The sequence below is a fragment of the Poecilia latipinna genome, unplaced genomic scaffold (assembly GCF_001443285.1).
Source record: "Poecilia latipinna isolate Pla-1442-1.1 unplaced genomic scaffold, P_latipinna-1.0 Scaffold1878, whole genome shotgun sequence".
NCBI lineage: Eukaryota > Metazoa > Chordata > Actinopteri > Cyprinodontiformes > Poeciliidae > Poecilia > Poecilia latipinna.
This window is the reverse complement of record NW_015114494.1, coordinates 41,550-62,925: the sequence shown is the minus strand read 5'-3', so window position 1 is coordinate 62,925 and position 21,376 is coordinate 41,550. Positions and strand designations below refer to the sequence as shown.

Here is a 21,376-nt window from a genome sequence, read left to right as displayed (position 1 = left end):
GACTCCTTCATGTTCTTACAGATGTTATGTCAGTCTTATACTCACCCCTTCAAACAAAGTGTTACCAAACATCCCATAAAGGTGTGTGTGTGTGTGTGTGTGTGTGTGTGTGCGTGCGTGCGTGCGTGTGTGTGCGTGTGTGTGTGTGTCAGTGCAATCACCTCCTAATGAAGATAATAACAATAATAATAACAACAACAACAGACGCACTGAGACACGAGTCTCGTTGAGGAGGGGAGCAGGAGGAGTCCCGTCAGAGAAACAGTCCTGCTCCTGGCCCAGAGGAACAGTGCGCCCTGCAGGAGAAAGGCCTCATGTCAGGTGACGGCATTCAGGCTCTGGCCGCCCTCCGTAGGGGTGAAGAACTGCACTTTGGACGGAACCAGCCCGGAGTTGTTCCTGCGCAGGCTGCCGCCGCCTTTCCGCATGGAGTTGTTGCGTCTCATGGAGTTTCGCTTCCTGAGGGAGTTCTGGTGCGACAGCTCGCTCTTCTGCAGCGTCTGGATCAGGATGTACGGCTTCTCGTCCAGCTCCCGAGCGCTGCAGCTGGGCGTGCTCACCTTCAAAACAGCAGCCCGCTTTAATTATGCTAATTAATGTAGTAATTATTGAATAGTGACTAAGAACAGTCTTACATATGTTCTTACATATCTGTGCCAGACGTTAAAGTTTGACCTGAAGCACTCACTTTAACCGTATTGCCGAACTTGGAGTAGTCCACGGAGTACACGCCCTCCTCCTCCGTAACGATGGGAACGAAGCGGTGGCCCCACTGGATCTCCTCAGAGACATAGGAGGTCCGGGCCTGGGTGGTGATGCCCGTCGTCTCCACGACTCCCTCCAGGATGACGATCACCTCCAAGTCGCTGCACTGCAACTCCATGGCCGAGAGGTCGTACAGCGGGCTGAGCGGACGAAACATTCACAGAAAACACAAGAGAAAAGAGCAAAAAGTCAGTTTTTTTTATTAAACATGAGAGGAAATCTGCAATACCGTCCTAAATTAGTAATCAATCAGAGGTAAGAGTAAAACGACTTCAAAATTACTCGAGTAAAAAGTATTTGACTAAAAGTCTACTCAAGTACTGAGTAACTGATCAATTTATCAATCATCTAATATTTAAAAATTACATCATTAGATGGACCAAAATATAAAGTCAAGTGGAAATTTTGGTATTTTAAGTGTGAAAATGACATTAATTTATGTAAGTAACAAAAGACACAATCAGGCAAAAATAAATTTTTCCAAATCAGTTTCTTTCAATAAAAAATGAAACTTTAACAGAACCTGCAGGTCTGAGTCTGGTGAATGTTTGGTTAAAACATGTTTGCTTTTCATTCAGAGGATAGAAAATACATACATTTTACTCAAGTAAGAGCAGAAATACTTCAGAATAAAATAAAAAATAAAAGTACAGCATAGTAAAAATACACCTAACAGTAAATTTTTCTCAAAGTTACTCAAGGAAATGTGACTCTGCATTTAATTGATTTCAAAGGCACAAACTGAACAAAACTGAATATTGCAAAAAAGTTCAAATATTTTTGTTTCTCATTTCAGAAAGTGAAACTAAATATTAATTTGATTTATTAGACAATAAAATATTCCAAAGATTAATTTTTGTTCAATTACAGAAAATTAAAACCCAACATTCAGGATTTCTGCAGGTTTCACCAACTCAAATTTAAGATTTTTTAAAGACTATTATTAATGAAATTTAAGACTTGTATTGCCTTAGTTTCCTCAAAAAAACAACAATATTTAAGTCTCGTGATTAATGTATTTAAGGCTAACTTGCTGTTTTTACTTAACTTAAGACATTTCAATAACTTAATTCTAGATAAATAAATTTATTCAATTCAAGGCTGTTAAATTTTACCTGTGTACATATAATTCTTTACGATATTCTGATATTTTGAGAAGAAAAAGTCTCCACAGCTAAACTCAAGTTTAAAGAGGAACTGGAAAATGGAGACGTAAAGTTTTGCGCTGAACCTGTTTTTGTCGATGACGTGGCAGATGATGAGCGGGGCGAGGAGGAACAGGCTGTTGCTGGCGATGGCGCTCTCAGTCTGAACGTCGATCTGGTGGATGGGGATTATCTCGCCCTCTGGAGTCGTCGTCTTCCTCACCACCTGCAGGTCAAACCATTTCAACCAATCCTGAAACATTTCCCTTTCTTTTGTGTAAAATATATTACAAACACAACAGATAAAAAAACAGACCTTGGAAAATATGTTGGATATATGCAACATGAACCTTTAGCTGTCAAATGTTGGTGAAAATGAAAGCAAACTTTATCCATTCCTTTGCTCAAATGCTAAAAATTCATTTTCTCTTTGTGCTCTGGATAAAAATAATCTAAACCCACCTAAATGAATCCATAAATAAATGAATAAATTATTCATTCAAATTACACTACAGTACATGAATAAATCAATAAATCAATAAATATATAAATAAAGTACATTATTAGCATCACGCCGCTAAGCTACCAACCTGTTCTGCTGAGCTAAGCTAGGCTAGTTAGCCATTAGCATGCTGCCCTTTTCTGTTTACATTTTTGTTGTTTCAACACAAGGAATATGTTTCCAATTAAACAAAATGGGTCTGTGAATTGTTTTGTTACAAAAAGATAGTTATATTATGCAAAGAAAAATATTTGGGCTGGGAGAATATATTTTGCAAAAGCTAAAAACTAGAAAAACCGAAGTTTTTACATGCGTTTTTCTGACTAATGAGTCTTAAACTGTGAGCTAAATGTTAAGATCCAATGTTCTAATATTATTCATATAAATATATAATTGCACATGTTTTGTTTCTCTTTATTTATTCAGTTATTAATATTAAAGGACAGACAGCAAATTGTCCTTGTTATGTGTTTTAATTTCCATTTTCTCATAATTAATAATCAAATGTGAATTTTATTTGATGTAAAAGACGCCTGACTGTTTTAAGGCTGGATTTTCTATATAATGCTCTTTGTGTACCTCTGTTGTCCATTTTATAGTTCCAATAACAAAAAAGAAAAATAATAAAAATACTTAATTATTAAGATTTGCCTAATAATTTTTTCAATTCCATTATTCTTCACTTTAGTGTTGAATGAATATAAATATAATGTTTTAATGTCAGCTTGTTCTAAGAATCAGACACCAAAAAGAGCTACAATATTGCTACTAGTTACAAAATACTGTCAACCAGTTTAATCCTCAGAGGTCAAAGGAGATAATCCAAATTAACAACCTGTAATCTGACGGTTGCTCCAATAATCATGCTCTTCCTCAGATCTCCAATGCGAATCATGAAGCACAGACGGTTGTTCCTCACGGCGATAACGGCGTGGCGGCTAAAGATCAACGTCTCCGCTCGGCGGTTCGACTGAGCCGTCTTCATAAAGATGCAGCCTGAGAACGGAGAAACGCCCAATAATGTGCAACTCTTATAGTCTGTGATTGGTAGGTCGTCTCTGCATCAGCAAATGAATGTTTCTACCCAGCATGACGGCGTTGATGATGAGTCCCACTATGTTCTGCAAGATGAGGACAGTAATGGCCGCCAGGCAGTGTTCTGTTATCATCCGACCTCCGAAGCCGATGGTCACCTGAACCTCGATGGAGAACAGGAAGGCTGAGATAAACGACCTGGGAAAAGAGAAAACACTGAAAAACTCAAACATCTTAAACAAAAAATCACAAACCTATCAGGTTATTATTTTAATAATACTGTTTTACACAGAAAGATATATGTTTTATCATTGGTGCTGTTAAATGTGCGCTCTGTGTTTTTCTGCATCACTTTTTTATAAGTTAGGTAGGTTCCATTTTGATTGTTACAGATCAATTGTTACAACACTCCACTCAGGTCATTTCTACACCATGAAGTTGTGTTAGAGTACTGCATAGACAGAAAATTGTCATGTAATGTTGGAATATTTTGGGCTGGAGTTTCCATCTTAGATGTTTCAGTTGTCATATAAGAGATCCTGTATTCTCTGAAACCAGTGGTGAAGGTGGATGTCATCTGCATAGACAGAATACGATATATTTTAATTCTAAATATACCTTAAGATGAGCAACAACAATGGATGCAGAGTTCCCTCCACTGGCTATGGGTCACCATGTGTTGGTTGGCTGCCATGTAGGACAGGCAGTGACCAAAGACCTTGGCGGTTTGATCACTTTATTGTTGAAGTTGCCTTTACATTGATCCTCGGCTGCAGGAGCTGGCTCCCAAGATGTGTTATACCTCTCTGGTAGGGAAGGAACCTGAGCTGATGAGCGAGGTCGAGAGGGTCCAGCTAGATACTGTTGGACTCACCTCGACGGGTCTGGAACCAAGAGAGGGGATGGACACTCTCCTGCTCTGGAGTTCACCATTAGCAGGAGTGGGCATACTCATCGGTTCCTGTCTTGACACCCACATATTGGAGTTTATCCAATCAGTAACTCAGATTGCTCATTCTTTTTGGAGTCTGTGCAGGGGCTCCTGGTAAGCACTCCTGCTAGGGACTCCCTTCAGCTGCTGGGGGATTTCAAGTCTCACGTGGCCATTGACAGTGAGACCTGGAGGGGGGTGATTAGGAGGGATCTGAATCAACCAGTGTTTTGTTATTGGACTCCAGCACTCTTCATGGACTGCCCGTAGTGAAAACCAAGTTCAAGCATAAGAGTGTCCATATGTGCCGCAACTGAACAACCGACTTTGTTGACGTTTCATTTGATCTTTGGTCGCATTTGATCTTGAACACTCGAGTAAGGAGAAGGAACAAAACTGTCAACCGATCACTACCTGGTGGTGGAGGATGCTGGTCAGTCCCAACCTCTGGTGCTGAAGCCTCTGAGGTGGTTGAAAAGCTTCTCAGTGGTGGGGTGGATTCGTACAAAGGTCCCCAAGGTTTTAGATGTTGTAGGGTTGTGTTGGCTGACATGTCTCTGCAATGTCAGCCAGTTCCCCTGGATTGGCAGACCTCTTAGTTGGTTCCCCAACTTAAAAATGGGGGCTACAGAGTGTGTGTCTACTACAGGAGAGTCACACTCATTAGCCTCCCTGGTCAAGTCTAGTCATGGATTCTGGACAGGAAGGTCCGCCCGATAGTAGAACCTAGGATTCAGGGAGAGTGGTGTGGTTTTCATCGCACAGGGTCTTGGAGGGTGAGTAGGAGTTTCCCCAACCAGTTTACGTGTTTTGTGGACTTGGAGAAAGCGTTGGACCATGTTCCTCAGGAAATCCTGTAGGATGCTCCTGGAGAGAGTTACAAGGTCATTCCTGGATGACTGGTGTCAGAGCTGGGTCTTCATTGATCCTGGTGAGAGTTGGACTCGGTCAAGGTTGCCCTTTGTCACCGATTCTGTTATAACCTTCATGGACAGAATTTCTAGGCACAGCCAAGGTGTTAAGTGGATCCTTTTTGGTTGCCCCAGGATCTGGTTTCTGGCTTTTGAATGTGATGTGGTTTTGTTGGCATCATCAGATCATGATCTATAGCTTTTTCTGGAGTGGGAAGTGATCGGGATGAAGCTCAGCACCTGCTAGTAATAGACCAGGGTCTTTAGCTGGAAAAGGGCAGAGTGCCTTCTTCAGGTCGTAGAAGAGAGGAAGAGTTTTAAGTATCTTGGAGTCTTGTTCACTAATGAAGAAAATATGAAGTTGGAGATCGTAGGACAATGGTGGTGATTGTTGGAGGAGTTTGTCACCAAATTGGTGGGTTGCCAGTTTGATCCCCTTCTGTCAGAAAATAATACTGTATAAGTAGAGACTATTTACCATCAATAGGCAGATTGGTGATGCCTATTGATAGGAAAGTTGATAGCACCTATCAACTTTCCTATCCTCATCTGGGACAATTACATCATAGAGTGAGCAAATTTAGCAAGGCCTGAAAACAGAACCCTGTATAAGTAGAGACTATTTACCATCAATAGTCTACTTGTCTGTAAACCGGCGTTTACAGACAAGTAGAAACCTGGCAAGATCTGGTTAAAATGAACCACCAAAGTTAATTCACAATACCATCATTATTGGCCATAATTATTTGGTGTTTGCTAAATAAAAGAATAACCGTTTCTACTTTCTTCTCATTATTTTGAGCTGCATTGTTTGAGAAAATCAATTTGAACCACAGCTTTTCCCGAATATTTCCAGTGAAAGTTAGTTTGTGCCTGAGATTTAGGCAAATACGATTTTTGCTTCATTAGCAGCCAAAAGAAACGAACATAGAGTTCAATATTCTGATCACAAAGCAGAGAACATCAAGAGAACTTAAATAGATGGATGCTGAAAAGTAAAAACATTCTGAAACCTTTTGGGAATAATCTATTTAAAAATCTAACAGGTTGAGTTTTTTCTCCTCATCTTCCTCTGCTGGGTTTTAAACGGAGAAAGAAGAGGGAGGGAGGAAGAGATAACTTACACTAATCCTACTTTCACTGTTCAAGTTTAACTTTTTCCACTTTTCTAGCTCTTTGAGAAGTTTCTTACTCGACATCGGTGACGCAGTGGGTCTCGTTTTTCCGCGCCGGGTCCATGTCTCCGTGCGCAAAGGCCACCAGCCACCAGCTCATCGCGAACAGCAGCCAGCTGCTCACGAAGGTCGTGGTGAAGATGACGAGCGTGAAGCGCCATTTAAGGTCCACCAGCGTGGTGAAGACGTCCTGCAGGAAGCGGCCCTGCTCGCGGATGTTCTTGTGCGCCAAGTTGCACGAGCCGTTCTTGGCGATGAAGCGCGCCTTGTTCACGCGGTCCCGGAACACCGGCTTCCGCGGCAGCCGGGAGGCGAGACCCGGCAGCCCGAACTCCTCCGGGATGATGCTTTTCCTGGCCAACATCTCGCTCCTCTTCCTCAGCCGCCCTGAAGCCCAGATCCGCCTCACTCAGTGCGCCTTTACGCGCGGAAACATGCCAAAAATGCGCAAAAGATGAAAACGTCCCGACTTGAGAGCAGCGCGCCGCCTCTGCTCCGCTCCTCTGAGGGCTGGGACAGTGTCCTCTGTCCTGTTGACGTCGTCCAACTTCCAGAGTCCAGTCCCGATCAGGACTGGAAGCTGCTGCTGCTGCCTTCAAGGACTCCACCAGCACCGTCGGAAATCATACAAACTACGCGGAACAGAGGAAATATTGGATTAAAAAAACTATTTTACAGCATAATTTTGATTAGTTATGGACTTTTAAGAACCGATAAACTAAAACTCATATCGGAAATCAGAGTTAATTAAGCTTTTCTGCTATTCGGTGGGCCGCATTTTCCACATCTTTTTCAGCTGAAACATCACAATTGTGTTTATTTTTGATGTCATGGCTTTCCTTTATTTAATTTATTATAAATATAATCTTCGGAATCGACCAATTTTCTCTTAATCTGCCCTGAATGATGATCGGCAGAATTTATTTCCTGCTCTTTCATAAATTATAAACTAAAAACATAAAGAAAATCTCTATTTCAAATCGAATAAAAATATTATAAACGTTAAAAACAGGATAAATAAATTGGAATAAATCTAAACAGACCATAAATAGAAAATATTGGCAGAGAAATAAAAAAAACTGTTTTAAAACAGCCTAATTTCTGCTCGTGTTTTGCCGCCAATTAAGAAATTTAATAAAAAATAAAGCTAAGAAATTAAAGCATGAGTCATAATTATGTAACATGGTGACAATAACATCAAAAACGGTTTTAACTCCAAGTTCTGTAAGAGCAATTCACAGATTTAACGCCAGAGGGCGCCATTCCGCAGCGTATTCCATAACCTGCTTTCTGAGTTTCCTCCTTCAGCTGGAAAAGAGTCCGACTTTACTTAAAACGGTTTTATTGTCATTTCATGTGTAAAAAAATAGGCACAAACAATAAATCATTGTTTTATGTTATTAAAACCCTTAGATATGCAAACAGAATTGACACATGCTTATAAAAATCGCATAAAACTTGCATTTACCGTCTCTAACAGTCGAGTGAATTCAGAACAAGTGAGACTTTCTGCATAGAGCTGCTGATGTCACTGAATTTTTTAACTAAGTCACAATAATTTGTTTCATCTTGTTTGTTTTCATTGCTGCCGTTTTTCACAGACAGTTTGTTGTGTTAAAGGAGTCCAGTGGAGACGAATGCAGAAGAGTAAATATGCAAAAAATTGATCTCAGCTGCAAGGATAATGCAAAACAATGTTAAGAACTGAAGAGGAAAGATTTTAACATCAGTGAGTGAAAAACAAACCTGGTGATGTTTAACTGAAGCAGAAACATCTTGAGATGAAACATCAAAGAAAAAACTGAAATAAATCTAATAAACCTGGTGTTTCCTCCTGACAGAGGAGAAGCCATAAAATAATATAAATAATATAAAAACAGTTTAACCAACTAACTAGAAAACAGAGACAAAGCTCCCAGAGAGGTGAAAAAATGTTGCTGAATTATTATAAAATAGCATAAAACTAAATACAGTAAAGGCCATAATTATGATTTATTAGTAGTTTTGACTGTAAAGAGGTGAAATATGTTTATTTTAACTTAGTTAAAGCAAATAGCAACAGTTTATATTTAAAATATCATAAAAGAACATAAGTAAATGTTTTCAGGTCTGAATGGCAAATAGGAAAAGTTATAAATTATTTTAGCAGTAATTAATGCTCTGCAGATGAAGATTCACCTGAAAACAAAAGAACAGCCAGTAATAATCAGATTATCAGAGCAAAATTATTAACAAATAGGAATATAAACACAATGCAAATTGCTTCCAGAAATACAATCTTGTTTTTTTATTTTAAAAAATATATAAAATGCTGGCAGCAGGTTAAATTGGCCATTAGAAAGTTTTTAGTTGGTAAAACAAAAGATGCAACAAAATGTCTTTTTAAATCACAAAAAACTTTCCAGTAAAATTTAACCAATCATTATTCATAAAAGTTTCTTCCAGAAGTTCAACTTTATTTCTAACTAAATGAACCTAATTTTTAAAAATCATATTAGAAAAAGTTTTAATTAGACTTTACAGAAAATCACCTCTCAGGTACCGAAAGCCAAAAACGCTCAGCAAAGCACGACTGCAGACAGACAGCAGGGTCAGCGGCTGCAGGCGGAGCCGCGGCGCCTTACAGTGTTCGCACTGACGTCTGCACAGAAATACGACCGACTGAGCGACAACATGCAGCAGAAACACGCTGCAGGTGAAACAGATTGTTTCAGTCCAGAAGGTTTGATGCTTAACAAAAAAATTAATAAATCAGAGCGAGAAGTTAATTTTTTCAATTAAAAATGCCAATTATGCAACTTCAAATATTTAAGTTGTATTATTTTAGTGGTGGGACTATATTGACATTTTTAATGGAGTTAATTTTAGGGTCTGAAATCAGTTAATTGTAATTAATCAAAACCAACATAACAAAATAAACATTTCAGTTAAACTTTTTGTTGCCAAATTATTGAATTAAATGAGCTCAATAAAGATATTTATTGCTTTTAATCTGTTCACGGAGCATCTTTAGAAATGTAGACTGTGGACGCTACCATTAGCATTAGCACAATTAGCATTAGGCTTAAATAGCTTCGCTGATTCGTTAACTCATTTTAGCACAACATGAACACAACAATAGTCTTTTCCAATCAGATCGTTTTAGAAGCAAAAATTAACCCGCAGTGGGCTGAGAGAAGCGACTTTGTTGTCCATTACTGTGTGTTAGATTTACAGCCATACCAGAAACATGGAAATTCAAAGGTTCCGGTTTCAGGAATCACTGACAACCCCCCCACCTAAAAAAACAACAACAAACGATTATGTTAAAATTTTAACCCATTCTTGGTAATTAATTAATCAAAGTTAACGTGTCAAAGTACCAACTCTAATTATCTTATATTGTGCTCATGTCCTCCCCTTCCTGATTCCACCCTGGACAACTGCCCATATCAAAAACTACTTCATGGTAAATAATCCATACTAGGAGCAATATTCATCATGACAGACTGAAAAGATTAGAAGGAATATTTTCAGGTAATTATTAATCTTTTTTGTTTGAAAACAGTTTCTGATCTTTTGTCACTAACAGACAATGTAACCAAATATATAACAATCTGCTGCTCAGGCTTCATCCTCTTCCTCCTCATGAGGAACCAGTTCAGTCTCCTCTATCAGTCGTATTTCTGTGGCAGAATCTTAGAATAAACAGAGTAAAATAAAAACAAAATAAAAACTTCCTTCACAGTGAGAAAAACTGCATGAAGTACCAAACACCAGCCAACATTCAAACTTTCTGCATTATTATTGCTTAGCATCTGTGTAAAAATTGATAAAAGTCTAAAAGTGTTGCAATATGTAAAAGTTAAACAGTTTAAAAAGAATGACATCACAAAAGGTCCTAAAAGCCTGTACAAACTCAGCAAGACAAAGAGGTAAAACAACTGGGGGCTCGTCCGGGATCACCAATATCAGGGTAAATTTCACTAAATGTTTAAAAATCCAAGAGGCACAAAAACCAGTGACAGCAGGTTTTGAAACCTTTAAAGAAACACTGAACTCATCTGGGACAATTTAATGTGGCGGATTAACGCACGTCTTCCTGAGTGTGTTTGCAGTTCAAAGATGCTAAATCTTGAATTCTATCTGGAGTAATTCAACCTTTGTTTTTTGTAGAATCTGCTGAAAACAAGAAATAAAACAAAATAAATGCAATTAACCGCATGTCAGTCTTAATCTTGGACATATTTGGAGGCATTTTTATTGGTCGTGAAACCAAGAATAAGAGTTTATAGAGAAATATTGACAACATTCTAGATTGGAGAAGCCCGTCAACACTGATGGGGACACTCCCGCTAATCGTGGAGCTAATTAAAATAAAGCTCAACATGCGAGTGAAGTTTTAATTGTTGACTGTTTGGCTAACGACTTTGAAGTGGGGGAAACTCTTTCGCCTATGCAGCAGTATTAGCAAAGCAACTATAAAACTGAAACCATGAGTGAGAGGTTTGTTTCAAATAATCTTTTCCTGTAGCGCAAACAGAAGTGTGTAATGACAAATTTGATCCAGTTGAGGGCGCTATTCTATGATGTAGCTCATGTTATTGACACACAGTGGGGATCATCATCATTAAACTTAGCGCTTTAGCATTAGCGTTACATACCCGGCTGGTGTAGCTGCTTAGCGTTAGCAGAGCTAATGTTTATGATTAGTGATTTAGGGTTAGCACAGCTAGCTTTTTAGTTAGCACTGCCCACCCACTACTAATGTTGGACAAACTTATAACCACACAAGGAACTACAGCCTTTAATGTAGTACATTTATTTTAATTCTCCACTTTCAGGTTTAATTAAATTTATTGTGTATAAATTATTATTTTTTGTAGAAAATGCACAACTAAGATTTAGGCTAAATTATCTAGACTTCACAATAATTTGGGGTTTGAATTTATTCTACCTCTTTATTTAATCTAGTAGATCTAATTACTAACAAACACCTGATAACTGCAGTTTTACTGAAAACCCCATTGATGTTCAAAACCTTTAGAGATGATGTATAAAACTAACTGAAGTAACGAGACGTCTGTGTTTAATGTGAGACTTTTCCCACAGATTGTGAGCATGATGCTGATCCAAGATGAGATTAACTGGATTAACACGTCCAGTTTCAGCTTGTCCACAGCTTCCTGCTGCATCGTCGGTTTAGACGTGATGTTTCTGTGTTTCAAAATTGTTGCAAAAATGAGTTTGAACTAAAGAGTCGAGGATAAAACCGATCCGTCGGTTGTTGGAGTCTACATGTCGGCTTTGACGAAGGAAGCGAACATCCCATCTTCCTGCTCCAGCAAAGTGTCCGGTGTGTCGTACTCCAGGATGTTTCCTCGCTTCATCACAATGACCAGGTCAGCGGTTAGGATGGTGTGGACACGGTGCTGCAGACACACAACAACGGTTTAGCTTCCTGTATCGGCAGGTTAGCTTCCTGTTTCAATCCATTCATCCATCTTTTCATCCGTACTTTGCAGATAAAGGAGAATCGAGTTTAATTTTTCCTGTAAGGGTTTCTTGAAACAAGCTGTTTTAAATATTGTTCTGTAGCAGAAGTTCAGTGCTGATCAGAGAGCATGCAGCAGTTCATTTGGTACCAACCAGGCAGTCAGCGGCAGTAAGGCTTCAGCAGGGAAAATCAGGAAAACAGACAGAAACCAGAAACCAGAGGTCGGAGGTCAGAGGTCGGCATTGGGTCTGAGCGGATCCAGGTCTACTTGTGAGTCCTCACTAGCACACCAAAGAGGCTTTCCTCCTGCGCTAGGAGGTTGGGACCCGAGTCACTTTCCACCAAAATCCCAGAGGAGAAGACCAGCACCTGCTCCGCATCCAAGATGGAGGAGACGCGGTGCTGGAGGTCCGACGAAGAGGAGGAAGAAGAGGAGGAGGAAGGAAAGGAGAAGGAAGAAGAGGAGGGGGTGACATGACGCAACACAGAAAAAGGAAAGCAGGTAAAAGAGGATGAAGTTTACAGGAAATGTATTCAACGCGAATGCAGGAAAATGAATTTAGTTTGAAGGAGGAAAAAATCAAGAGAAATGCTTAAAGCTGCAGTTTGTAACTTTCATAAAATATATATTTATATATTTGTTAAAACATGTCGTGGCCGTTTAACATGAGACAGATCATCTGTGAAAGGATCGGTTTAATCCTCCTCAGTGAGCTGTTAGTCCTGTCTGAAAAAAATGCACCAAAAACAACCAATCAGAGCCAAGAGGAGGGGCTTAGCGCTGCCAATCATCCTCATGTACTCGCCACTAAATGCGCTAATGTCGGAAAAACAACTGACCATTACAGGAAAACTGTTTATCTGCCTTTTATGCTAACTAGCCTTAGCAACCATGACAGGTGATTCTGGCTAACAGAAAGCAAAGGGGAATGATTAACAGCACTAAGCCCCGCCTCCTGCCTCTGATTGATCGGTTGTTTCTAGCTAGCACTGGAAGAAAGCAGAGGAGCTCAATTATTTCAGATTGTCTCACATACCAAACTATCGCAACATGGTGACAATTTCAACAAATATTTAAAAGTATATTTTTAATAAAAGTTACGCAGCCTTAAAGGAAAATGATAAAAAAGCTGCAGATCTGCATCAATCTCAGCGTTTTGCTGCGTCTGGGTTTTATTTACAGCCGAAGCGAAGCGACGACTTACTGCAATCGTAACGACGGTTCTGTCTGCGAACGCCGTCATCACGACTTTCTGCAGGATGTTTTCCTGCAAAACACACAAAACATGAGCGATAAAAAATAACTCAGCAGAAAGCCTGTAGCAGAAATATAATGATGTATGATTACACCATTATTAATGCACAAATATGACTTTTCAGAAACCTGTCTTTAAAGAAAACTGTCACATTAATGTTCTGTCAGGTTTTAAAGTAGCGTTTAATCCCAAATCCATGGTTTCAGAATTATATCACTGGTTCAAGTATCAAATTATTTTCATGCTGACAAAGGAAACGTTTGCACATCTATCTGTGTCTTTTCTAAACTTCTATCTCTGGAAAGACGATTTAAAACTAAAGTGAAATTCATTACACAAACAAAATAAATGTTTTTTTTCCAACAGGGAAAGAAGTTTGGGCATTTTAAATATAATTTCTTTTTAAAAACATGATTTTCTTTTTTTAAAGTATAGTTTTTTAACAATTTTATTTTTAAAAATCTTTTCATATTGTTTTTTCTTAAATATTTTTTAAAAATATATATANATATATAATACNTACATATATTTTCTTTTTCATATTATTTTCTATGTTTTATATTTTTTAAAATTAATAATTGTTTTTTGAATAATAAAAGTAATTTCTTAAAGGCTACAAACAGTTAACCATTTCAGCTTTATGCTTACGCCCTTTTGGTCACATTTATTAATTATTTTTACTATTTTCATGTCTCCTTGTCACAGACTGTGCATCTCTATTGATTAATGACAATCATGTCTTTATTCTGGCGTCCAGTCAATTAAATTTTAGACATGGCAACATGACTAATTCCCCTCAAATTTTCCATAATTTCTTCTGGTTTTACTGTATTTATATCATTTGATTTGAAACTGATGTGAAAAATGTCTGAATCTGTTGTAAAATTGTCCGTCTGTCCTGGTTTTCCTCATGTTGGGGGACGAACCGTCGCCATGTCGATGGACGCCGTGGCTTCGTCCATGATGAGGATGCTGCTCTTCCTGACGAAGGCTCTGGCCAGACAGAAGAGCTGCCGCTGCCCGACGCTGAAGTTTTCCCCTCCTTCTGTCACAACGGCATCTGGACACACAGAGGGAGGTTCACTGCACCTGAAGACACCTGAACGATCGATTAGTTATCAGCAAACATACCGAGTCCTCCAGGAAGCGATTTGACCAGGTTCTTCAGCTGAGCGATCTCTAGCGCCTCCCACAGGCGGTCGTCAGTGCACATGCGCTCTGGATCCAGATTAAACCTGCAACAGGATTAATTTACAGATTATGATGAGTAACAAATGACGACAGGATCTCTGGAGGAAGACAGACATGAAAACGTCGGTTTCAGTTCGACACGAGCAAAACAGACAGAAAAAAACACTGACATTTTCTAGGAATAAAAATTTCTGAGTTTGAAAAGTTGAAAATTCTAATGAGAATAATTTTAAATATTTTATTTATATAATTTTAAAAATAAATATTTCAGAAGAAACATGGACATTTCTGCCTTTCAAAAGTTAAACATTTTCAAGTTTTGAAACTTAAAAATGTTCAGAATTATTTTCCTTTCTAGGAAATTTTTGACTTTTCATACTCATGTTTTCTAGGAAAAACTTGGAAATTTCTACGTTTGAAAAGTCAAAAATTTTCTAGAAAAAATTCAAATTTCGCAATTAATCTTAGAAAAATGAGGAAATAACAAAATTTTACTTTAAAAAGTAAAGATTTTTTGACTCCTAGTTGCAAAAGTGGAACATTTTTGACTTTTGAAACTCAGAAATTTCCACATTTTTTTCTAGCAAATCTTTTGACTTTTCAAGCTCTAACTTTTTTTTATAAGAAAACTTTTTTTTTTTCAAAAGTTATTTTCTAGAAAATTTCTGGCATTAATCTCAACATCTGTGAGGTTTCCATCAGGTTTTGCTCCTTTGTCTCCCTATAACTTCCTTTTTCTGCCGTTGTGTTTTAGCTGAGTGACTCTTCGTGTTCCTGCTGAGATTCTCACTGTCTGAGCATTTGCTGCGTTCAGGAAGTGAGTGAAGCAGTTACTGTCGACCATTCACCCCGGCCTGCGCCGTCTCTCACAGCGTTATCTGAAGCAGCGTAACTGTCCAAACAAACACCACATGCTCCGTCTTTTTCAACAAACAGTCGGCGTGATTATCTCGTAGCACAAACACGAGGAGGAGAGGAGGACGGAGTCGGGGCGTCCTTCGTCTCCAGTGACCTCCTCCGTCTGTGACGTCTGTGACAAAGTCGGGTCGTTTCAGTCGGCGCTCCTGCTGCGTTTCAAACCCGCAGCTGGAGCCGCCGCCAGCTCAACTATTCTCCTTCTTCACACACATTTGGAAGCATGAATTTTTGTTTCTGCTCCTTTTGGTGTAAACTGATATTTTTGAACTTGAATAAAAGAATGCCCATATTTAGACTCACTAACAGAAGCTGGAAATGTCAGAAATGTTTCAGTGTTGGTCCCAATCAAACCAAATCTACCGGAGGGAAAACACATGATATTCCTACCAGAACCAATTAAATTTCTGTAATACTGACTGTATTTGTAACTAATTATGAGTTATATGGCTCAAAATATAAAATCTGTCCCAAAAATAATCCGGTGCTGGACTGAACACTTGTGATTAAGCAACAAAAAAACTCTTGAATCAGTTGTTCAAAACCACATTAGGAGATTATAAGAAGGTCTGGCTGCTTAGAAGGCAAATATTATTGTTGTCTTTATTATTTATGATTATTATCTGACTGGAAATCACATCATGGATCCATTTTTAATCAGGATTTTGTCAGGTTTCAGAGTAAAACAAGAATCTGTCAGAAAAGAAAAACTCCAGTTCCATTTTTAAAAATACAAACAAGCCTTTTCTGGTTTTAACCTTCATCTTTGCGAATCAGAAGAAACCAAAATCATAAACTTGTGTTGCTTTGATAGACAAACATAAAACAGGAAGAGGAAGCTGTTGGGTCCTGATGAGTCCGGTGGGACGGCGCGGGTCAGCAGTGTGTGTTTGTGTACCTTATGGAGCCGCTGAACAGAACCGGATCCTGCAGGATGATGGAGAGTCGAGACCGGAGCGTCTGCAGGGGAAGCTTACAGATGTCGATCCCGTCGATGACGATCCGCCCTGCAGAACCAGTCCAGGTCCAAATCATGATTGTTTTAGTTACAGGCTGGTTCAGCTTAATGGCCGTCTATTTCTAGAGACGGCTGGCGACCGGGCTTCGCTCCAGTGCCAGGTCTGAGATTGTTTCATGGAGCTCTGGTTAGTGTACCATAACGCTAACGCTGCTTCATCGCTCCAAGGTTTGCTTACAAATGTCTGAAGGTAAGGAAGAGTTTTTAACCAACCTGTATAGATTTTAACGTAATTAATCACATTTTTTTCCAGGTGGAACCATTTTATTTGTGTGTTTCTGGTACACCCATAAATCTGGCGCACATGGTTCTAACAGCGACAGGACGAAGCCGCTTCTCTCTTCGCCCCACTGGGTTTTAGTTTCTGCTTCAAACGATCTGATTGGACGCTGGAAAAGATGATTGTTGTGTTCAAATTGTGCTAAAAGGAGTTAGCTCATCAGCAAAGCTATGCTAGCCTAAAACAGCATGTCAACGCTAACCATGTAGCTAATGCTAATGTTAGCATCCACATTTCTAAAGAAGCTCCATGAATGATCAGGGCTTCAATCTGATGGCTGAATAAAAGATTAAAAACTTTAAATATATTTGTTGTTCAGCTCCTTTTTCTTAAAGTAATAATTTAATTAATAAATTAGCAGCAAAAATTGATTTTGAATTGAAAAATTTGCTTATTTTGTCGACAAATAGTTGAATTAATTACAGATCCTTTAACAAAGTTCCACCTCTACTTTTTTATCTAAACTATATTTTCCTTTGGTGTCTAGAATCGCCGTCTGCAACCTCTGTAAGCGAAAAGAGACGTTTTCATCAAACAAATAAAACTTTATTAGCTCCAGAAATGTTATGCTTATAATTTATGATTGATATCTAATACAGAAAAATATTGTGTTTTAAAAACTGCCATTTTATAAATTCAAAGAAAAGTGCAACTTATGTGCATAAAATTATTTTGTATAAAATATAATACAAAAATATTTACTACCTACAAAGTTTACATATTTATAGTTAATGTCAAAATTCTTGTTTAGGAACAAAATTTCAAAATTAGTGAAAAAAAAACAACTACAAAACATTCCTGATTGTTTGGAGTCATTATTTTGTGCAATTATTCCATCATAAAAGTGCTAAAACCTGCATTTGTTGTAATAGTTTTATTTAAATATATTATTTTGTTCTTTATTTGTGAAATCTAGTGAAGCTTGTTTCTACTGAGTGTAATAGTAAATATTAAGGCATATTTAGTGTTTAAAGTATTAAAATGTGTATAAATGTTTTAGAGGAAGTCAAAAGTATTTCTGGATTGTAGTGAATCAAGAACAGCTGTGTGTTTAAAATTGATTTTTTTTTTATTTAAAAACTTGTTCTTAGTTTTCTTATTGTTGAAATTCAGAATAGATGCTTTAGGACTTTGCTACTTTAAAACATAACTGAGTTTTTTTCCTGAAATATTTTCTCTGGTTTAATGCAAACCTGCAGAGCACCAGCAGTTGATTCAGAGCAGCCGCCGGTTTTACTTCACTGCTTTATAAGGAAGCGCCGCTGACACAAAGCTCTTAATTTACAGTGTGATTAAATAACCGCCCAGCTGTATGTGCGTATGGAAAAAGTGACGGTGTAATCTTTGAGAAACCTGCCAGGGAGCATCCATCATCCCTCAGAGCGAAAACAGAGAAAGCTACAGCTGGCTGCGGGGCTTTATCGCCGCTGTCCTGCTGAATTATGACCTGCGTTTCTGTTTTGGTTCTGTTTTAATCCTCCACTTCAGGTTGTTAAACCCAGCAGACACAAAGAGCAGGAAGGAGGAGCTGCAGGAGTGTTTACAGAGAGCGGAGCAGCAGACTGAAACAGTTTGTGTCGCGTAAACAGGAGCCGCTATCAGACACTGAGGATGAAACGTTTAAATATGAGGCGGCCATATTCAATGGAACAATGCAGCAGTTATTTCACTGAACTAGACGTTCAGTTTGACGAAATCAGAGTCAGAAAAACTTCAGAAAATCAACAAAAACTGATGTTTGCATCAATATATTTAGGCTAAAATGTGTATTTTGTTTCTTTAAATGTATGTAATTATGCAGCAAATTGTCTGACTTCAAGTTATAAACTGCCAAAACAAAATTATAGCAAGTATATTTAGTCTTGTTCTCGTGCAAATACCTTATTACACTTGATAAAAGATACAGAAGCTGGTTTAAGTAAATAATTCCTAAATATTGATGAGAAATTGGCAGATAAATTTACTCATAACAAGACAATTTCCTCATGTTTGCAGTGAAATAATCTGATGTTTTACATCAATATTAAGTAATTATTGACTTAAACCAGATTCTATATTTTGCCCTTGAGTTAGTTTTGTCTTACTTCAAGTGAACTAAGATATTTGCACAGGAAACGAGACTAAACACACTTGGTAAGACTTTTTTCAGTGTGTTGGTGAGCTAAAGTTAGAAACCAGATCTGAAGGTTGCATCATTAAAAATGGGTGAATCATTGGAAAAGTTTCCATTTCCAATCCGGTTATAAAAACAAGCCCGAAAGGAGAATCGTGCTTCATCCTGGCATCAGATTCACAGATTCTCATTCTGGAGGCAGAAAAAAAACGCAGATCTTACTCTGAACAATGAAAATAATATTTTTTTTAACTTCCTGATAGATCTGAATTATTGTTTTTCCAACATGGAAAGATTAAACGTTATAAAACTGCATGAAAAGAAAGAAATCAAAATCAAGACCTGGATGTCAACTCTGAGGCACGGTAGAGGCAGCATCATGGTGTGTGGTCGTTTCAAGCTTCTGGCATCATTTTGTCTCCATATTTTACCACCTTTACATTAAAAACCAGCCCCACACAGCATGATGCTGCCACTGGTTGACATCAAAGTCTTACTTTTAAATTCAAGCCCAGTTTTAAAAAAAGAGATTTTAAAACTTTAAATCACAACTCAGTTCAAGAATCTCAATACATTTAAATTTTTCTTCCTGGTTTTTGCAGTTTTACTCATTTTAGATTTCAGCACATCTCTTTTGATGCAATAAATCAATTCATCACATGATATATTAAAACAAACTCAATCAATTTTGTGATTTATTGTTTTTTTCTTTCTTCAAAAAACTGAATAATAAAAGTTTTCAATCTGCTGCTTCAGCCTCAACTTGCTCCTTTTTCTGAAGGACAGTTTTGTTTACATGTTTACATTCATAATTCATTTTATTTGTTGTTTTGTTTATCTATTTTGGATATTTAACCGGTCTTCCAGTTCCACTGTTTAAATGTTCATTAAAATTTAAAGTTTAATGATCTTTGAAAATATTTATTATTATTATACGTCTTTATATGATCTCAAAGTTACATTATCTTTTATTCAGTTGCATGGTTTCTATTGTCACTTATTGTAAATAATATTGTTTTCTGCACATTTTAAAATAATCATTTATCAATGAAGCATAAAGGACGGAGGAAGGATCAATAATTTAAAACCCACCTTCAAAAATATCCACCATGTTGAAAAAGGCGAGCGACAGAGAGGACTTCCCGCTGCCGGTGCGGCCGCAGATTCCCACCTGGGGAGGAAGAGGAGCGAGAATCAATAACCTTCATCTCGCTTCGCGCCGCCGCGACACAAAACTCACCTGAGTGCCAACCGGCTGGAGGAGACGTGATGCTGCTGCCCAGGTGGGAGTTTACACCTTTACCAACCAGAGTCATTCAGAGTCTGGTTGGCGTTTTGTAAATATTCCCACAAACTTTAAAGAATTTTAATGAGATTTTATATTAAAAATAAAAAAATCTACCCAAAAGTAGTGGAGTTCTACTGGCGTTGCTAGGCAACAGGGCGGGCTCCACTGGGGTTGCTAGGTAACAGGGCGAGCTCCACTGGGGTTGCTAGGTAACGGAGCAGTGTGACTCAACATTCCGAAGGTTTTTGAAACGGATCATTTTTCAGACACTAAAAAACGGATTGGTGGGTTTTTATGATTTTAGAAGCAGTTTAAACCAAAATAACAAAAACGTTCACAATGTGAATTTTGAATACTAGATCCTCTTCCAGGTTTTTTTTTAATTGTAGCCCATAGAAACATTTAATAACAGTTTTACTGTCTAAAATTCAACACCAAAGCCAACAGAAAGCTGCAGGTGTGTGAATTATCAGCTATGCAGAAATCTGTCACTTCTGTGCAACTTTTAGCCTCAGTTGCTTCGTGAATGTAGCCTGGAAATAACTTTTAGTTTTATTAACGGTCAGTCGGGGGTCGCAGCAGCTCCTGCGACCTTTCGCAGCATCGTGTTAATTACCTTCTGGCCCGGCTTGATGTAGGCGTTGACGTGCTTTAGCACAGGCTTGAGCATGGGGTCGTAGCGCACACACAGGTCGTGGATCTTTATCTCACCGTCATGAGGCCAGTTCTCAGGGACCTGCGAGGCGTCTGCAGCCAGAGGACAAGAAACACTCAGGATTTTACTATCTGCATGTCTGAGATCACAGCAGCGAGGGAACAAGACCACAAACCGCTGCCAGCGGCTCTGCACTGCAAAAACACAACATCCAACAGAACATTTTTATCTAGATTTAAATACAAATATCTTAATGCACTTTAAATAAGATTAAATTAACTTTAAGTAACTTTTCAACAAGATCTGAGCTTGTTTTATGTAGAAATTCTTTAATATTCATTAAAAAACATAGGGCTGAAATGATTAATCGTTTTAATCGTGATTAATCGGTCAATGACATTATCAACTAATTTAGTTGTTTATCGCTAACAGAGTCAAAAAGAGGCTATTTACTAAAAAACAACATGTTTAAAGTTGTAATTACAACAAATATATACATTTTGCATCTAAGATAAAAACTTTAAGATTCAAATTAAAGGAGGGAATTTTAGGCAATAAAATGTTTATTTTCTGTTTTAAAAAAGGAATTGAAGTATTTGTTTACATTCATATTTTATTTCTAATTTTATATAAAAAAATATTAAAGTGGTTAAATGAAAAACCTGCAGAATGAGGTTTTTTTCTTCATTCGATTAATCGTCAGAAAAAACCTATAGAATA

The 21,376-nt window shown here is 38.0% G+C and overlaps 2 protein-coding genes across 11 annotated transcripts in view; both read right to left on the bottom strand.

The window, feature by feature from the left end:
- Window positions 1–83: 83 nt before the first annotated feature.
- kcnj8 (potassium inwardly rectifying channel subfamily J member 8) lies at window positions 84–7,109 on the bottom strand. Its single transcript, XM_015015051.1, has 6 exons — window positions 6,482–7,109; window positions 3,497–3,645; window positions 3,248–3,408; window positions 1,997–2,136; window positions 689–905; window positions 84–560 (listed from the first exon to the last, which is right to left on the bottom strand). The coding sequence occupies exons 1-6, from the start codon at window positions 6,826–6,828 to the stop codon at window positions 318–320; spliced, it is 1,257 nt and encodes a 418-aa protein (XP_014870537.1). The 5' UTR covers window positions 6,829–7,109; the 3' UTR covers window positions 84–317.
- A 1,618-nt stretch (window positions 7,110–8,727) lies between these two features.
- abcc9 (ATP-binding cassette, sub-family C (CFTR/MRP), member 9) overlaps window positions 8,728–21,376 on the bottom strand; it is a 47,229-nt gene continuing 34,580 nt past the window's right edge. For 8 of the 10 annotated variants that reach the window (XR_001421790.1, XR_001421787.1, XR_001421789.1 and 5 more), the window contains 8 exons: window positions 20,618–20,748; window positions 19,806–19,884; window positions 16,201–16,309; window positions 14,328–14,431; window positions 14,123–14,256; window positions 13,146–13,208; window positions 12,093–12,342; window positions 11,784–11,875 (listed from right to left, as the gene is read on the bottom strand). Coding sequence is in view for 2 of the 10 variants with exons in the window: in XM_015015045.1 (XP_014870531.1) it covers window positions 11,738–11,875; window positions 13,146–13,208; window positions 14,123–14,256; window positions 14,328–14,431; window positions 16,201–16,309; window positions 19,806–19,884; window positions 20,618–20,748 (758 nt within the window). In the remaining 8 variants the exon portion in view is untranslated. Of the gene's footprint in view, window positions 11,876–12,092; window positions 12,343–13,145; window positions 13,209–14,122; window positions 14,257–14,327; window positions 14,432–16,200; window positions 16,310–19,805; window positions 19,885–20,617; window positions 20,749–21,376 lie in introns of all 10 variants that reach the window. The other 2 variants (XM_015015045.1, XM_015015046.1) reach the window with 1 other exon arrangement.

Excerpts from the sequence above, each read along its gene's own strand:
- kcnj8 (XM_015015051.1), bottom strand. The coding sequence starts at position 6,828 with ATGTTGGCCAGGAAAAGCATCATCCCGGAGGAGTTCGGGCTGCCGGGT. Across the intron at positions 2,137-3,247 it reads GAGCAACCGTCAGATTACAG|GTGGTGAGGAAGACGACGAC; the intron begins GTTGTTAATTTG and ends TTTGACCTGCAG. Across the intron at positions 906-1,996 it reads CACGTCATCGACAAAAACAG|CCCGCTGTACGACCTCTCGG; the intron begins GTTCAGCGCAAA and ends TCGTCCGCTCAG.